Genomic DNA, 17,194 nt, shown 5'->3' on the forward strand with positions numbered 1-17,194 from the left:
AATTGTGCCAATGGTCACAGTGACTAATATAATAAACCAGAAAGAGAAGAAAAGTCATGACCAAGTATTTGCAAAATTACAAACAATCTTTATTTCAGTCAAAAATACACAGAAAAAACACATTACAACTATACACAGTAAAAAGAATGAACCCTCATAAAGAGATGGAATCCGAACATGAAAGCAGCCTGGTCCCCCAGATGTTAAAATGGTCACAAGATCCCACAAAGAGCATAAATAAATATTTTTAGGCAGGTGCTAAGCATAGTACATTTGCACAGATAGATACCTAATAAAATACATGCAAAGTGCAGTCATAGGCAAACTAATGAGCAGTATACCTACACCTACGTAGTGGAAAATGAGCAGGAGATCAGGACCGGGAGGGGAGACCGCTGCCAGACCCGACGCGCGTTTCGCTGGTGCTTCGTCAGGGGTGCAGACATAGATGTAGCATTGTTAAACCCCTGACGAAGCACCAGCGAAACGCGCGTCGGGTCTGGCAGCGGTCTCCCCTCCCGGTCCTGATCTCCTGCTCATTTTCCACTACGTAGGTGTAGGTATACTGCTCATTAGTTTGCCTATTACTGCACTTTGCATGTATTTTATTAGGTATCTATCTGTGCAAATACTATGCTTAGCACCTGCCTAAAAATATTTATTTATGCTCTTTGTGGGATCTTGTGACCATTTTAACATCAGGGGGACCAGGCTGCTTTCATGTTCGGATTCCATCTCTTTATGAGGGTTCATTCTTTTTACTGTGTATAGTTGTAATGTGTTTTTTCTGTGTATTTTTGACTGAAATAAAGATTGTTTGTAATTTTGCAAATACTTGGTCATGACTTTTCTTCTCTTTCTGGTTTAGAAAAATACTTTATTGAAATACATAAGGAACAATAAACCTTAAATTAAAATGAGGAATCCATAAACCACAGTTAAAAACGGGACAAAAGACTGTGTAACGACTGAATGAATACAGAGTTCAAGTTTGTACCTATAGCAGACCTTCAAGAAAGTGCAAATGCAGCCCAAAAGAGGACATAAAGATAATGTAATGACCTTATATAAGTGCAGCAAAGTGCTATGTAAACACAATAGGTGTATATGATCATATTAATAAGCCATGCAAAACATTGACATAGGTTTAAGCAAATATATGGTCAATGAAGACTGAAGGAAAGGAACGATTATCTGCAGAGTTTAACGCAACATATCAAGCAGGACCCCCAGACGAAGGCATTTGCGCCGAAACGCGCGTTGGGGTGGACTCTGACTGTGTTCCCTGCTGTATCTACCATGGGTATGACACATCCTGCTTGATATGTTGCGTTAAACTCTGCAGATAATCGTTCCTTTCCTTCAGTCTTCATTGACCATATATTTGCTTAAACCTATGTCAATGTTTTGCATGGCTTATTAATATGATCATATACACCTATTGTGTTTACATAGCACTTTGCTGCACTTATATAAGGTCATTACATTATCTTTATGCCCTCTTTTGGGCTGCATTTGCACTTTCTTGAAGGTCTGCTATAGGTACAAACTTGAACTCTGTATTCATTCAGTCGTTACAGTCTTTTGTCCCGTTTTTAACTGGTTTATGGATTCCTCATTTTAATCTAATGTTTATTGTTCCTTATGTATTTCAATAAAGTATTTTTCTATTTTCATTATTATCCCTTGTGCTTTGTGAGCATCTATTTCTTTTAGGTTATATATATTCAGTTTAGATGCTTTTTGGGCATACACCCTTGAATCAGCCCATATAGATTATAATACTTCTACTTCTCATACTTTATATGTTTGGACAATATTGATTCATGCTGCTTTTTCGGTTAGGATAATAGGATGCATGTATTTCATATTAAGTGGACACGTGCGTAACGGCTGCAGTACCGGCTCTAGATAATTCTGGGCACTACTCTGCTTTATTGCACTTCTAAACTAACATCTGGGCACATAGGATCCGCTCTGGGTGTCAATGCCTGCCGCTTACAAGCCGTGCTGTAGTATTAGGCCTCATGCACATGACTGTATTTTATAGCTCCATGTAGCGGAGGCACCATGCTGCAATACACGTCACTACCCGATACTGGATCCTGCAGCAAATCCTCCACTCAAACTGCAGACACCAAACACTTAGGACAAAATTGTAGGAAACCCGATTATTCAAATTTATTAATATTGAGGTTTTTTTTCTCCCTGCGGCAAAGATTCTGTTATTAGTAGACTGAGTTTTATGTTGTATTTTTTTAATATAGCTTTTTTTCTCATTTTTATTAACAAATAGAAAACATACTGTATACAACGGAGCAAACTCCTAACAGCACTAATGTATACACAAGGTAAAAATGATTTCCTTATCCAACATTAGACAGCGTTCAGGTCGGTTCCCAGCCCCTACATCGTGTAATACAATCTCAAGGGTTCTCCACCACCTTTATTTCCTACATCAGCCCTCTTATAACTTGTAGTAATACAGAGTACCATTCAGAAGTACACTTATTTTTTTATTTCCGGGATGTGTTTAGTAGAAAGTCCAAAACGCTGCACATAACAAAAATGTTATTGTTTTTGTAGACAGAAGGAATCGTTATGTGGCACCGTTCTGAAAAAAAAATATTTTTTTAATTCCCCTAAAACTAATATAACTTGGTAAAAGAAAATATATCCTTCAAGTCTTCATCCTACATTTCTGAGCAAATATAAACTGTTTTATTCAGCAACCTCTAGGTACCACCACACCTCTAACCGTCTCTCGCACCAGGCGAGCTGCGCCATAAAGACGCTGGCTGAAAAAAAAAACAAAAAGGAAAAAAGTTAGAGTATATAATGTAAAAAATATAAAGAACTGGGCAATGCTGTTTTAGCTTGGTCCCTCATTGTCCAACCCTTGTGCTAAAGTCAGTGATTATGCGCTGTAGATTTCCATCAGCTCCTGTGCGATCACGCTTCAGATGAGATGAGACATCAAGTACACAGGTCCACAAACCAGTCATCGCAAGTGATTTCTTCATTTGGGATAATCTGCTTAATTCTTTAATGTATCCTTGTGCTGTCGGCTCTCCTGTGCGCGTGCTCGGTCGTCTCCCAGGTTGCTATAATCAGAATGTGCTTTTGTGAGTCTTTCCAGAAACTGTCCCCTCTTCTCTGGGTGTTCGCTACACAACACAGTGTTTCCTGCAGTCGGAATGGCATTTTCTTTACCGTAATCATTTGCCTTAGCGTGATCATTATTTTGAAAGAACAATAAAAATAAAAGATAATAAAAATAATGAACTGAAAAATGGCTTCCCTACAGGAACACCAGACTTAAAAAAAAAAAAAAAAAGAAATATATTCTAAAAAAAAAAGTGATTAAAAATAATAGAAAACCAAAAGTTAATTGTATTATTATTATTTTTTTGTGTGTGCCATACATAGGGCCAGAGAAGCAAGACCTGTATGGAAGGGAACAAGGAATGAATTGTGCTGAAATCCCAAGCAAGTCTTGCAAAAGCTTTGCATTATCTCATGATGAGGTGGGAACAGCGCCTGGAGGAGGAGGGCTCGGCACAGGGTGACGTGTCCGATGCCATAGTCCCTGGACGCATTTCACTCCCAGCTCGGCCAGTGGGTAAGCGGTAGTTATGTTGCATAGTGGTCAAAGCTGCCTAGGTACTCCAATGCGGCTCTGTAGCACAGCTGATACTGGTCCTGTTGAACAAGATAAAAATAGTCAGGGTTAAAGCTGAACAACACTCCTCATCTCATCTGGCTACTCATCTTATCTTTGCAATATCAGCTTGTTTTGTTATAGCGTGCATGTTTTTTCAATAGGGGAAGGAAAAGAATCTGCTGCCAGAGGTGTCTGGCAACAGTTTGCCTTCTGCGGCAGCAAAGGATCAGGTATGTTGAAATCCACCATGCCCAAACATTATTTTCCCCCATGTCTTCTGTCAGGGTAGAGTCAGGAGCCCTCCTATACATGTTAGAAAGTTGTCCCGCCGATACCAGCAGGTTCGGACAAGTTTATCTAACATATATGGGCAGCTTTAGGCCAAATGCACACAATGCGTATTACGTGCGTATTTTTCTTCAGCAAATCCGCAGCGTAATACAGTACCAGCAGAGTAAATGAGATTTCAAGTAATCTCATCTACACGTTGTGGAAATTTTCCGCACGTTTTATTGACCTATCTGCAGCATGTCAATTTATTTGGCATTTCCGTCTCTGAATTGTATCTGACAAGCGTATGAAAAAAAAAAACACACCAAAATGCACAGCATAAAATCTGCACCGGTTTCTGCATCAAATTGTAAAAACACCATTTAGGCCGTGTTCCCACCGGTCGGGTACGCTGCGTAAAAACTATGCAGCGTATCCAAACTGGAGGAACCTGCAGCACATTGTCCGAAAAACCGCACCACATTATGATGCAGCTTTTTGGGGCAGAATTTCCGCTGCAGAAAGAAGCGCTGGAAAAAAGGTTATATTCACCCCATCCCTCTCTTCCATGCATAGTCCGGCCTCCCAAGATGAAAAATGACTGCTGCAGCAGTCACATGGGATGAAATGTCATCCCAGGAGGCCGGACTGCAGGAAGAAACAGGGAGTGCTGGGTAAGTATGCATTTTTTTTTATTTCCCCGAGTTGCGATTTTTGCGATTCCACCGCAAAAGTTGAAACACTTGGCATTCTGTTGTGTGTTTTCATCATTGAATTCATGGGGATGCAAAACCCGCAACAGAAAAGCAATGAAAACGCAGCATAAATCGACAAGTGGATTTATTAAAGTTTTCGCTGCGTGGACATGAGATTTTCTAAATCTCAGCCACTTTGCTGCTACTGTAAATGCTGCGCAATTTCCACAGCTTTTATGTAAAGTGGGAACCCAAAGTGCGGCTTTTACGATGATGATTTTCTACACCATATTACGCAACGTGTGCATGTGGCCTTAAGCTGCAAAATAATTATTGGTCCAATATCGGTTCCTATTAATACTATTGTTTTGAGCTCAAACTCTATGAACATCTATAACAGAGTGGTCAGATATTTATGCTGCCCTGTCTGAGGACACGCTGATTTCAGGGCACTGTCACTTGTTAATTTTAAGTAGTTTGGATTTAAAACTTATACTTGGGGCACGCAGCCAGCGCCTCGGGTATGAGTCCAAGTATTTTCATATATTTAGGCTCCCCCCGCCCTCCAGCTGCTAATTGACACTTTTCTACCTATTACTATAGGGAGTAAAGTGTTGACTGGAGGGTGGGGGCAGCCTAAATACATGAATATACTTGGAATCGTACATGAGGCGCCGGCTGCGTGCCCCAAGTATAAGTTTTAAAAACCATTTACAAATGAGTGCAGGGAGCTCCTCACCTCTGTCTGTACCATTGCCGGCCGCTGTGTTCTTAGAGTCTTCACAGTCTGGAACATGTCCACCACTCCTTCATACCTCATCCGCTCCAGGACAATGCTGAGTGTGATGAAGACTCCGGTCCGCCCAACGCCGGCACTATCATAGACACAGCAGGTTAACACTCTCATAAGATACATAACACTGTCTATAAGGTGGAGATTTTAGCTTTAGATTACGGCGATTCTCTTTACTTTGTAACTAAACAACTGCAGCGATGTTACTCTGTACCTGCAATGAACAGTTATCGGTCCGTCCTGTCCAAACTGCTCCTTGGTCTTATGCACTTGTCCAATGAAGTCAATAAAGCCCTCTCCTGTTTTTGGCACTCCTTGCTCGGGCCAATCTGTGAACTGAAACTGTCTGATTGTCCGAGACTGTCCGTCCTGTGGAGAGGGAGAAGAAGTCAGAAATTTAGACAAACCTGAGTCAGCAATTCTGAAAACTAACCAAAAGTGAATCTATCCAAATATGTCCAAAATTCTGTGCTGATTATTAGTGTCAGGCAATATCCGTGTTGGGGCTACGTTTTTCGGTTACAAAGCTCCACGTCCCCTGCAAAGCAGTTACGGTACGTGATAAATTACTGTCTGCCTGCGGCCACTAGTAGACGGAGCTCCCGCTAAACAAGTAACAGGAAGTAAATGAATATTTGGGATTTAGGAGTCCGAGTTGCCAACTAGAGCCTCACCCTTGCATCTGTCACTTTGAACTCGCGCAGAATGTACTGAGGCATGTTATATTCAGCCATGGGATCCACGACAAAATACTGGTACCGCGCCGAGCGTTCTGCTGGCCAGTACTGGTGGCACTTCTCCTGCAAAGAGTAAAGTACAGCAGTATTACAGCTTAGTCTGTGTACCCACATGTAGCAAGACCGTTATCGAAAAACATCCGGTAATAACACAAGAATATCAACAACCAGAAAAATAAGTCAGGCTTCATTCACACTTCTGAATTACAACTGGGAGACGTATATTTTGCACTGAAAGCAGAGAAACATTTACTTTTTTGCTTCACCCGAAGAAGACAGAAGCGAATTACACGAGGCACACTATGGAAGTCTTATCTGCTGAGTATCTTTGGTCTATGGAGAACACACCATAATAACCTGATGTTGGACAAGAATCGTTTCTCCTAGTTAGATTGCACCAGATATCTCCCTCCCACCATAGAAATAAAATACTCATTTGTGCGCATGTTTACTGAGGAGTCCGGGCTGATTGATGGAACAGTTCACGTCTATGTCCAGCTTTAAACTCCATTTCCTCACTGTATTTTACAAGACTTTAAAACATCCTGCCGCTAATTCAGGTCCTTATATACACACTCCATATTAACTCCAACCTCAGTTCATTCTAGATCTATCAAAGCTTTTCCTTACCCGTCCCATCTCCCGCAGCTTCGTCAGCATCACCACAATGGTAGAATTATGCTCCCACAGCATGCGCCAGAAATCCTCAGTGGTCTCTGCCAGGGGTCCCTGAGTAGCAATGTACCCTTTCTGTTGCCTGCAAAATATTATCCAGAAATAACAGATGAGGACGAGATGCAGCGGATGTCAACCAGACCAGACAGCTGTGACCATTAGGCCGGATTCCCACGTTGCATAAATGCTGCGGAATTTCCACAAGGGAATTGTGTGCGAAAATTCCGCAGCGTTTACAGTACCATCAAAGTAGGTACGATTTAGTAAATCTCATACCTAAACTGCGGGGAAAAAACACAGCATAAACATTAATAAATTGACCTGCGGTGCGGAATTTAATTTCGCAGCATTTCAATTTATGCTGTTTTTTTTGTTGATTTTCCGTTGCAGGTTTTCTCCATTGAATTAAATGGGGAAGCAGAACCCGGAACAGAAAGCCAAGCGTTGCGACTTTTGTGGCATTTACGCAGCAAAAATTGTAATGCCGGAAGAAAAAAAGAACTCATACTTACCCAGAAGGCTCTCCTCCCTTCTGCAGTCCGGCCTCCTGGGATAACGTTTCATCCCATGTGACCGCTGCAGCCAATCACAGGCTGAAGCGTCACATGGCCTGCAACGTCATCCAGGGAGGCCGGTGTGGATGTCAGAGGAGGGAGGGGGTAAGTATGAACGGCTTTCTTCCGCAGCGGAGTTTCCATCTGAAAAATCGCACCGCAATGTGGTGTGATTTTTTTCGGACAGTGTGTCCTGCGGGTTCCAGGTCGGACACGCTGCGTGTTTTTTACGCAGTGTATCTGTCCCGTGGGAAGTCGGCCTTATTCTGAGATCTGGAATGACGTCTCTTTTTTTTATGAGCAGTGAATGAACTGTACATATTATTCTTCATTTTATAGCCTCCCCCGCCCGGAACCCCTTATTCCTGGGGAATAAAGTTACCTGTAGCCATCAATGAAGCTAGCGTTAATGTAGTCTGACCCCTCCACTCCACGTATAGGCTGAAGACACACACGACTCATCTCGTATGGCATTATGTTTACCAGCCGATTCTTGAACTTGTTGCATGGTAGGTTGGCACTGATGAATCGGGAGGTGTGAGCCTTAGAGTTGGCCAGAAGCTGAAAAAAAAAAAAAATCTTTAAAAGATTTAACCAACTGAACAGACCAGACTTATTGATATCAACCACATGGGTGAACTTTAATCAGACACCCACAGCTTAACCCCTTCCCGCACCTTGACGTGCAGTCTGTACTTTTTACAGTTAACCGCAGCGCCGGTTACCTGTGCAGGGTGTCTGGCCTGCATTCCCGGTTACCGATCGCCACTGATTTAGGAAGTTAACCCCTTAGATGCGATCGCTGCATTTAAGGTATTTGCCGCAGATTGGCAGCCCAGACGTGAAAGTACAGTGGCTGGCAATGGTACCCATGGCAACTGGACACCAGACAATGGCTTCTGGGCTGTCATGTACAGAAGCTTATGAGGACCAGCCGGAGGCTTCCTGTCAGAGTGATTGTCACGTCACAATGACAGAACACTATGTAGGTAGTGTAATTTATTCTAGCAGCTATCAGAGCTGCAAGTCTCCTGGTCCCCTAGTGAGAGAAGTAAAAAAAAAAAAAAAGTGAAAAATGTTTTATAAAAGTTATAAGTTACATAAACAAAAAATGTCTTATTATAGGCAAAAAAATGTACATGTTAAAAAAGGACACATAGTTGGTATCACGGCGTCTGTAACGACCCAAACTATGAAACTATAATGTTATTTTCCCCGCATGGTGAACACTGACAAAAAAATAAGTAAAAAAACAATGACAGAAGCACTATTTTTTTTTTGGTCCCCACTCCTCCCAAAATCTACACTAAAAAGTGTTCAAAAAGTTGCATGTAGGCCAAAATAGTACCAATAAAAACTACAGTAGGTCCTGCAAGAAATAAGCCCTCACCACTCGCTTGACGGAAAAACAAAAATGTTATGGCTCTTGGAAGGCGGGGAGTGAAAAACAAAATCCAAAAAGCAAAAAAAGGATCAGTCCAGAAAGGGTTTTTTTTCCTACTAAAAAACATTTATGACCATATGTGGGGTATTGCGGTACTCGGGATAGATTGCTTTACAAATGTTGGGGTGTTTTTTTGCTCCTTTTTGTGTAAAGTAATAAATTATACTTTTTTGTGGAAATAATGTTGATTTTCCTCTTCACAGACTAATTCCAATTCATTGAGGGCAAAAACTGTGGTGTAAAAATGGTAACTATACCCCTAAATAAATTAATTGTGGGGTGTAGTTTTCCAAATGAGGTGATTTATGGGGAGTTTGTAATATCCAAGGCCATCGAAGGCACCTGAGGTCTGAAGTTGTGCGTTTGAAAATGTCTTTACACAAAGTTAACTTTTTTCTATGCAGATTCGTTCGTTCTTTGCAGCTGACGAGAGGGAGGGGTTTGTGCTTTCAGGTGATCTACGTTTGTCTGCTGGTCTCACTCTGAGCTTGCTCTCTTTTGGGCTAGCTAGATTAAGTGGCTTGTGATATAAGTGGAGTTATAAAGCCGGAGTTAAAAAGAGGACATAACGCCATTGGAAGTATTCTGCATGAGCGAACACAAAAACCCTAAACTACGAAAAAGTACAAAACGATTGAGGGGTTTCAACAGGGCACACTTTGCCTGATGTATGCAGGACTGGAGCCCTAGTCCCAGGGTGAAGATCTCTGTGGCCCATGTGAGCATACAGGTAGTGGGATAGAACTGGAGAGTGAAGACAACAAGGCTCAGCAGGATCAGACAAGTAGCTGGGTTTATGTAGTTAGGCCTATGAAAGAACAAAGAGAAGGAAGGCCAATCCTTTTTTGGATATTCCAAACAAAAATGCAAAGTTGGGTGATGATGCGAGGGTGTCGGTCTCAGAAATGGCAGCCCTAGGGGATACTGATCTCCCTAACAGCCGGGAGAACAGCCCAGCTAGTAGTCAGCGGGATGGTAATGCAGGTAAGGCAAGACAATTGGTAGTTGTAGGCGATTCTATAATCAGGAAGACGGATAGAATAATTTGGCGCCAAGACCGCCTCAACCAAATGGTTTGCTGTCTCCCTGGTGCCAGGGTTCGGCATGAGCTGGAACGGGTGGATAAATGACTGGGAGGGGCTGGTGATGATCCAGCTGTCGTGGTCCATGTGGGTAGTACCAACGACAGAATAAATGGTAGGTGGAGGAGCCTTAAAGAGGCTGTCACCACATTATAAGTGCCCTATCGCCTACATAATCTGATCGGCGCTGTAATGTAGAGAACAACAGTGGTTTTTATTTTGAAAAACTAACATTTTTGAGCAAGTTATGAGCAATTTTTAGATTTATGCTAATTTGTTTCTTAATAGACAACTGGGCGTGTTTTACTATTGACCAAGTGGGCGTTGTACAGAGGTGTATGACGCTGACCAATCAGTGACCAATCAGCGTCATACACTTCTCTCCATTCATTTCCTCAGCGCATAGGGATACTTTTAGACAAGTATGTGCTGTCTTATACTGACACATTAACGATACTGAAGTGTTTAGGCAGTGAATAGACATTCCACGGGATGTCTATTCACAATCCCTGCACTTCGTTAATGTTTCTGTGGTAGTTATAGCAGAGCAAGCGTAATTTATCGTAACATTTTTTACTTACAAAGTACAATATGTCAAGAGAAAACAATCTCAGAATCACTTGGATAGGTAAAAGCATTCCAGAGTTATTACCACATAAAGTGACACATGTCAGATTTGAAAAATCGGCTTCGTCCTGAAGGCCAAAATAGGCTCAGTCCTGAAGGGGTTAAAGGAAAACAACCCAAACACTGGAGTGACGTGTAGACGAGCTGATTCACCCCACCTGACACAGCTCTCCTTATGGGAGCCATAGATTCAATCCAGCCATGTGAAGCAACAAAGCCTTTCCTAAAGTTGTTTTTTATTCATTTTGTTTTTTGTAAATCTCTGTTTTTACACGGTGAGATCTGTTCTTGTTTTTGGCATTGAGTATATGACTCCCCAATGGAGCCGTGTCACAGCTCTATAAACAAGACCTAACAATAAGCTAATATTACCTGTAGAGACCTGATGCCACTGAGGATCTATGTATTGTAGCAGAAGAAAATGAGGACAAAGACTTTGCTGCCTGTAGAGCTGGATCTGATAGGATTGGGTTAGCCCTGGTACCAGAATAAAATCTCACATTCATAGACTCCATAATCCCTGGTTGAATTGTTGTCTGGCCGACAGCGATCAGCAAAATATGAACAGAAATTCTCTGCTCGCTCTATTTTCTTACTGGTGTAGCTGTGGCCTCTGAAGCATAGAAGTGGTTGCCTACCTTGAACTCTAGCTCCATGGAGGTGACGCTCTCTCCTGGAGGGACCTGAGACAGTTTCTGGATATGTGCATACAGGCTGCGTGCCGGCACTTCCGTGTTACCGCACATCACTGCTTCTAGTAAAGCTTCGTGGATGAAGATGTACTGGTCCTCCGTCTGCACCATGTAATTTCGCTGTGAGCGCATGCAGGTTACATGACCGTAGACGTCCACAGTTTTTTCCAGCTTTACTCTCTCTAGCATAGCATCAATGACAATAAAACATCCCGTTCTGCCCACACCAGCGCTGCGGAGAGGAGAGACACCATCAGTCTGCATTCACAAGTCACCAACAATAATCGCACATTTCACTTTTAAAAAGAGGCTGAGGTTTAGTCATTATATGGCGACATATGCAAGAACCTCCATTGGTGGTTCATCAATATTTCCATCACTTGAAGGCAACTGTATACCCTGACCAGCTCTATTTTAAATCAATGGGTCTGTCACTCACTGCGTTCTGATCTGTGTGCCAGTCCTTATAACCCCAGTAGGCTGCGCTGTAGGTGAAGGACATGACCTTGTGCACACTGATCTTTAACTTTGTCTCTGGTCCACAGGTCAAAGAACAGATCAACCTGTGAGAACCTGACGATACTGCAAGCCATTCTCCACCGTCCAAACTCAGCAGTGACCAAGAATGGGGCAAGATTGAAGTGCTTTGCCCTTATAACTTCTTCAAATGAAGTCAACGTGACTGTAGTGTTGTTGAATTGAGCAGGACAGATGCGGTGAGTGTATTTCTGTATTTGATATTACTCCGCTTGGATTATATATATTTCCTATGTGGTTAGGATTCCTCTCAAAGATCTGTAAAGAATGCCGGGCTGAGAGATCGACTCAGCCTTAGTTTTCTGGTTTCTGTCGGGGTCCTCGTCAGAGGGCATTAGACAAGAGCTCTATTTGCAGAATAAAGATAGAATGTATTTCCTGCCGCTGTCTGCTAATGTAGCTGTGTACAGACCGCTGACGCACGCAGTAAATGGAGCACCTTCACCTCTTATATAAATTAACTATTACTAGAACTCGTCTCTTACCTGCAGTGAACAACCATAGGGCCGGCGTCTGAGGGGTTGCAAGCTTTCACTCTTCGTAAGAAGGCCAGGATGGGTGTGGGGTACTCTGGGACCCCATGGTCCGGCCACGCCATGAACTGGAACTGACGGATTTCTCGTTTTTCACAGGAACCGTTCTGTAACATCAAGAAAGTGTCTCATATTTTGTGCTCATTAAAAAATGCCTATTATACATCACACTGATTTATTTTTTTCAAAAACTATGGATGGATTGCAAGTATAGACGCTCAATCACATTCCGTGACCAGATTTACAAGATCGACACCCCATTATTCCCTGTTATGAATTGTTTCCATGAACAAATCAGACTTGCATAGGGTAAAAAAAAAAACCTCTCCCCCACAGTCAGCCTTATCCACCTATTCAGAAACATAAACTTGTGACACTTGCCAGTATGTATTTAATATAAGGTAACCGGTATTATAATTAATAATCCTCTGACAACAGTTGATTGGTTCTGAGGAGACCTGCAGTGCACTGAATGCAGACGGCAATAGGTATCCAAAATCAAGTTTCACTCTACATCACTATCTGCAATTATTGTTTCTCTCATTAAGCTCAGCGCACCGTAAAATTATATTATAATTGAAAATTAAATTAAAACATTACACTCTTAATTTGCTTGTCTAGCTTCTACCGCATTGTGCGGTCTTATCTCTCTCTGGGGAGGAAGAGGAGGATGCGGGTGAGCAGGACGTCAGGAGAGGCTGAATACAATCTGTGACCCTGGATGTTCTGTTTGTAGGTTAGTCATGGGACAAAGCCTCAAAAAAATCCATTATACAGCCTGATACCATACAGGACTTCTCACCTTATAGAGGGCAAACGTCCTCACTGTATATGTGGCAAGTTCTACTGTGTCTAATAGGGTGACTTGGATCATTCCGTACGTCTCAGTGCCGCGGCCCGGCCAGTACTGGTCACACTTCACCTGTAAGTCAGATAAAACATTGTCATGAAACGCATTTGTATATCAATGTAAGACTATTGTAACTGTTTACTGCGTGCCATCATGAGTGCTATCATTGTTAACACTTTAAAGGTCCAGACGATGAGGACCTGCCGCTGAGGTGTGTCCTGGTCATCCCAGATTATTAGAATTTTACTGTCATTTCAAGTAACTGAACTGCCTTAGAGTGGCCAATGTTGGGCAGATATCACCATTGGATGGTGAGACATCGGACTATCCTCATATGTTTACGTAGCTATTTTACTATGAGGAAAGGGAAGTCGTGTGGTCATCGCCCATAGACGCTACCATTATATATATAACGTATTATAGATCAATTTATGCTGCACATAATGTAATAACCAAGTAGGGACATAAAATAAGGCTACAGCGCACTTCGTCATATTTCTCACAGCATGTAATAAAATGTGAAAGTTCTTCCACTGTCTAACAATATCAATATCAGCAGTGAGCAGCGTCCTTGTAAATCAGACAGGTTTTATAGCTCTAGACCCCTCCCTGTGCCCCCTCCGTGTATTATGTCTGACCCTGGATTTTTCCTCTAGACGAGTCATCATGACAATGGTGGTCGTCCTCTGCTCCCAAACCATGCGCCAGAAGTCGCTGAGTGTTTCGGGTAGTGGGCCTTGTGTGGCAATGTAAGCGTTCTGTTTCCTGTAGCCATCTACGTAGTTGGCATTGATATAATCGCTGCCGGGGACACCTGAGAGGAGGAAGAGAACATTAGAGGCGTAAGAGCAAACTACGTTAAGATTAAAGGAGGACAAATCGTGATCTCCCTCACCATCCACGGAGGTAAGGATCACACGGGAGTGGTCATATGCAATAACATTTGCATAACGATTCTTTGGCTTGTTCACCTCCAGGTTAGAATTTTCCCATGTGAACTGCTGACCGGGGTCGATAGACTGAAACAAAAATTCAAGAAGGCGCTAAGAAACGTAATTTTCACGGCTTGACTATAAACACAGGATGGACAATACGCGGATCTCACCTCATATTCCTGGGAGAACTTGAGTCCATCATTGGCCTTCAAACGGTCAATGTTCTCAGCGAGGTCGTTGATCGAGATGGGTGGATGGTCCCTCATACCTGAGATGATAGAAGGAAACATGAGTAACACTGCACCTCTGCCATACGGATGACAATGGAGATGGACGGTGCAGCGAGACAGATTGACAGAGCTATAGACACGCAGCATGCTGCAACACCCTGCAAGAAGCAGCTTTATAAATGGCTGAATATTGTCATGCTCTGCATTAGAGGGTGCAGCCCGGTGGAGCCTTGGAAATCAACACCACAGACGGACTGATGCTGTAATGAGATGCAGTGAGGAGGGCAGAGAAAAAAACACAACCGATGCCTGAAAACGAGTCCATGAGTGAATGTGGGATAGAGATGCCTTAGATTAATGACATACAGAGCCGGGACGTATACGAGATGATATACAATCTCAAAAGTAAGATGGAGGGAACAGGTAGAGCAACTTTACAGGGTTAAACCATAAAAACTGCAACTTTGAAAGAAGGTTTGTGGAAAATAAATAATGGGGAGTTATGGGAAGAGCGAGATCTCCTTATGTCTCATACACACAGTCGATATGAGAAGCATCAAGGAATAGGGTCAAAAGGAAGTAAAACATTGCAAAAATGAAATATTCTATGTGATCAAGTATCCACGTCCTGCTCTAGTACCTGTCCTAAAGCTCATGTCGCTACTCTACGTCTTCCCCCACTGAATGATGTTCTCACCAAGATCATAGGCAAAATCCAAGATACGCAGAGAGCAGAACAAAGACGGTGCCCAGCTGAGGAGGACTATGACATGGGGTGAAAAGGATGTAAAGGAAATAAAGCAAGAGCCGGCAATGAGTAGGGCGTGAGGGGGTGATAACTTCTCTAGATGGTTACGATAAGTTGTCAAACTAACTTGAGATATTCGGGTAACTGGGGACACTGGAACCTGCAAGGAAAACAAAAGCGGCAAAGAACAGAATGCAGTTAGAGGGACGGCCGAGATGAGACGGAGGGTCTGACTGGCACTGGATCTAATAGACGTGTGTAGTGGATAGTCCCGTATATATTCATACAGGCTGAATGTGGGGCACTCGTCTATGCTGCAATATTAGTATGAAGTGGTTTTCTGGCAGGTGCTAAGATCGCACGCTGAATTCATGGCTCTGAGATGTTACCAGAAGTGACAATAATGGACGCTTCCAACGTTGGCTTTGTTCTATAGTAGAAGATATAAGCAATACATCAATGCTGGGAGGCTTGTGATATGGGGTAATATTGAAGTAAACATTTCCACATGACGTGATAACGGTGGGTAAGATATTCTCTCTACGCCAACAAGATCAAAGTATCATATTGTATGAAGACTTACAGGTGGTCGGACGAGGAGAGATTCAGTACACCACAAGCAAAGATGAATGCATTGGAAATGATCTGATACTGATGACCTTTGGTCATTCTAGACAACTATCGGGTGCACTGTCTGTGAGGGGAGTAACTCTCCTGAAAGGGGCAGTAGGGTGACCGATATGCCCTCCATGACTGCATTAAGCCCTGTACGGTCCCAGTGATAGAGCTTTCCTGTGCCCATCTCTAAAGATAAAGATTGATCACATGCTATACGTTCCACCTCAGGCAGCAGAGAAGATAGAAAGACCCCTATACAACCTTCTATAAGGTCAGAAAAAAGGGAAGCGTTAATGTAGGAGCGGACGCTGGAGGTTCAGTCATCACGACGGTGCTTATGGCTCCTGCATACTACATCCAATAAAAAAAAAAAACCTGCGCATGGTGCCAAACAATTAGAAGCAGATAACTGAATTTTTGTGACTCAATGATTGATTGTAGTGAAGATATCGGACACCACACGGTGAGGAGAGGTGACATAGATTTCCAACACAAGATACTACATGTACAAGATCAACTGTTCACCTATGGGACACTTGGGTGTTATGAATCGATCGTTGTAAGAAGAATTGTGATGTTCTGAGCCCTCAAAACAGGAGATGATGATGGGGAAAGTAAAAGGGAAAATCTAGAGGACAGAAGACGGCCGGTACCTGGAGTCTGGTAGTTCAGACGCCTCAGTTCCACTGGATCAGAGGAATTTCCCAAGAGGGATTCTTTGACTCCTGGTGTTTGATCTTCTTTATTAGAGGGGGAGTTGGTTCTTTTCCTATAAAGAAATACGATTTTGTGTTTAAAAGGGAAATTAAAACTGAAGAAAAAACAAGCGGTCAGACCACACAACAATCCCTGCATAGATGGAATCACATTCTGTGGGGGTCATTTTCATTCAATTCCTTATACAGAAAAATTTCTCTAAATTACCAACCGATAATACAGACATTCTGATAGTCCGGCACTTGTTTGTGGCATACAATTGCAGAAAAATCTGGAATCTCACAAGACTGAAAAGAGATTAGTAATTATGATACCCAGATTACAAAAACATCTAAGGGCCTGTTCACATCACCGTTACCCTTCCGTTGAGGAGTTCCATCGGAGGTTTCTGTCGGATTAACCCCTCAATGGAAAGGCAAACTGAAACCTAAGCTTTTGTTTCCCTCACCATTGATATCAATGGTGACGGCAGCGTTGCTAAAGGTTTCCGTTTGTCACCCTTGTGACAGGGTTTCGTCATTTTGAGTCGACTGCGCTATTGATTCCGTCAAATATGACGGAACCATGTGAGAACGGTGATAAACGGAAATCTTTAGCAAAATTTGTGTCACCATTGATATCAATGGTGAGGGAAACATAAGCTTAGGTTTCCGTTTGCCTTTCCGTTGAGGGGTTAACCCGACGGGAACCTCCGACAGAACCCCTCAACCGAAAGGAATGGTGATGTGAACACAGCCTAAATGACAGCAGCAGATCCTGTATACTTTATGAGGGAGGGTTTTTTTTGGCTGTC

At 42.6% G+C, this 17,194-nt stretch overlaps 1 protein-coding gene across 17 annotated transcripts in view; it reads right to left on the minus strand.

The window, feature by feature from the left end:
• Positions 1-2,241: 2,241 nt before the first annotated feature.
• PTPRF (protein tyrosine phosphatase receptor type F) overlaps positions 2,242-17,194 on the minus strand; it is a 717,955-nt gene continuing 703,002 nt past the window's right edge. For 12 of the 17 annotated variants that reach the window (XM_075832637.1, XM_075832636.1, XM_075832645.1 and 9 more), the window contains 14 exons: positions 16,338-16,453; positions 15,194-15,226; positions 14,259-14,356; positions 14,049-14,172; positions 13,792-13,967; positions 13,106-13,225; positions 12,256-12,410; positions 11,180-11,465; positions 7,771-7,949; positions 6,790-6,916; positions 6,097-6,222; positions 5,637-5,791; positions 5,369-5,504; positions 2,242-3,702 (listed from right to left, as the gene is read on the minus strand). In XM_075832637.1, coding sequence (XP_075688752.1) covers positions 3,634-3,702; positions 5,369-5,504; positions 5,637-5,791; positions 6,097-6,222; positions 6,790-6,916; positions 7,771-7,949; positions 11,180-11,465; positions 12,256-12,410; positions 13,106-13,225; positions 13,792-13,967; positions 14,049-14,172; positions 14,259-14,356; positions 15,194-15,226; positions 16,338-16,453 — 1,900 coding nt within the window. In that variant the 3' untranslated portion in view covers positions 2,242-3,633. The remainder of the gene's footprint in view (positions 3,703-5,368; positions 5,505-5,636; positions 5,792-6,096; positions 6,223-6,789; positions 6,917-7,770; positions 7,950-11,179; positions 11,466-12,255; positions 12,411-13,105; positions 13,226-13,791; positions 13,968-14,048; positions 14,173-14,258; positions 14,357-15,193; positions 15,227-16,337; positions 16,454-17,194) is intronic. The other 5 variants (XM_075832649.1, XM_075832646.1, XM_075832648.1 and 2 more) reach the window with 1 other exon arrangement.

Source organism: Rhinoderma darwinii, chromosome 7, assembly GCF_050947455.1.
Source record: "Rhinoderma darwinii isolate aRhiDar2 chromosome 7, aRhiDar2.hap1, whole genome shotgun sequence".
Lineage (NCBI taxonomy): Eukaryota > Metazoa > Chordata > Amphibia > Anura > Rhinodermatidae > Rhinoderma > Rhinoderma darwinii.